A 1243-nucleotide genomic window follows, 5' to 3' on the forward strand; every position below is an offset into this window, starting at 1 on the left:
GGGCCGAGGCAGGGAGGGCGGAGTCAAAGAGATGGGGTGGGGCCGAGGCAGGGAGTGTGGAGCCAAGGATAGTGGGGGCCGAGGCAGGGAGGGTGGAGCCAAGGACAGTGGGGCCGAGGCAGGGAGGGCGGAGCCAAGGACAGTGGGGCCGAGGCAGGGAGTGTGGAGCCAAGGATAGTGGGGGCCGAGGCAGGGAGGGCGGAGCCAAGGACAGTGGGGCCGAGGCAGGGAGGGCGGAGCCAAGGACAGTGGGGCCGAGGCAGGGAGGGCGGAGCCAAGGACAGTGGGGCTGAGGCAGGGAGGGCGGAGTCAAAGAGATGGGGTGGGGCCGAGGCAGGGAGGGCGGAGTCAAAGGGGATGGTGCTGAAGTAGGGAGGGCTTGGCCAGATATGGGGTGGAGGCCAAGGCAGGGGGGCGGAGCCAAAGAGATGGGGTGGGGCCATGAGGGTGGGGCTGAGGCAGGGAGGGTGGAGGCAAATGGAGATGGGTGGGGCTGTGGTGGGAGTGGCCTAATGGAGATGGGGTGGGCCTGAGGCAGGGAGGCTGGAGCCAAGTAGAGATTGGCAGGGCTGTGGTGGGGAGGGTGGGCCCAAATAGAAATAGGGTGGGCGGAGCCAAATGGAAGTGGGTAGGGTTGTAGCATGGGAGTGGGCCGTGACAGATGGTTGAGTCAAATGGAGATGGGGCAGGGCCACAGCTGGGGTGCAGTACCTTGACAGGGAGGGTGGGGCCAAATGGAGGTGGGGCGAAAGAGGGGTTGAGGCCTTTGGAGGCACAGTGGGGCGAGGTGTTGGCAGGGGTCTTACCTGCCCCTCCAGGATGGGGGTTACTGACATCAGCCCCTTGCCTGCCGAGGTGGTCAGGGGTTAGCTCTGGGAGGTCATGGGCTCAGCTGAGCCCTGCAGACCTGGGCTCAGTCCTGCAGATGAAAGCAGCAGGTGAGGCCAAGGTCAGGTGAGGGCAACCCCTGTGGGCCATGGCCTAAAGTGCGGGTCTGGGTCCAGTCCGGGCCCTCTGTCCACCCCCTTGCTGAACCCCAGCTGTCGAGTGGGGCATCCCGGAGGGGCCATCACTGGGCTGCAGAGGTCTCGGCACAGCTGCCTCCAGGACCGTTTCCCTCAAGCTGGCTTCTTGCAGGTGAGAGTGCCTGGGATCCAGGCCATCAGCCCAGCCTTTGCTCAGGGAGCAGGCCGGGAATGCAGTGGCCCAGGTTCCTCCTGCGCAAACCCCCCCTCCCCTGCAA

General features: G+C 65.9%; 1 protein-coding gene across 10 annotated transcripts in view; it reads right to left on the bottom strand.

Moving 5' to 3' along the window:
• CUNH1orf159 (chromosome unknown C1orf159 homolog) overlaps nucleotides 1–1243 on the bottom strand; it is a 31347-nt gene that overhangs the window by 11787 nt on the left and 18317 nt on the right. For all 10 annotated transcript variants that reach the window (XM_037743468.1, XM_017542527.2, XM_037743465.1 and 7 more), the window contains exon 2: nucleotides 807–919. In XM_037743468.1, the coding sequence (XP_037599396.1) occupies nucleotides 807–836 (30 nt within the window). In that variant the 5' untranslated portion in view covers nucleotides 837–919. The remainder of the gene's footprint in view (nucleotides 1–806; nucleotides 920–1243) is intronic.

This window comes from Cebus imitator, unplaced genomic scaffold (genome assembly GCF_001604975.1).
Source record: "Cebus imitator isolate Cc_AM_T3 unplaced genomic scaffold, Cebus_imitator-1.0 Scaffold145, whole genome shotgun sequence".
Lineage (NCBI taxonomy): Eukaryota > Metazoa > Chordata > Mammalia > Primates > Cebidae > Cebus > Cebus imitator.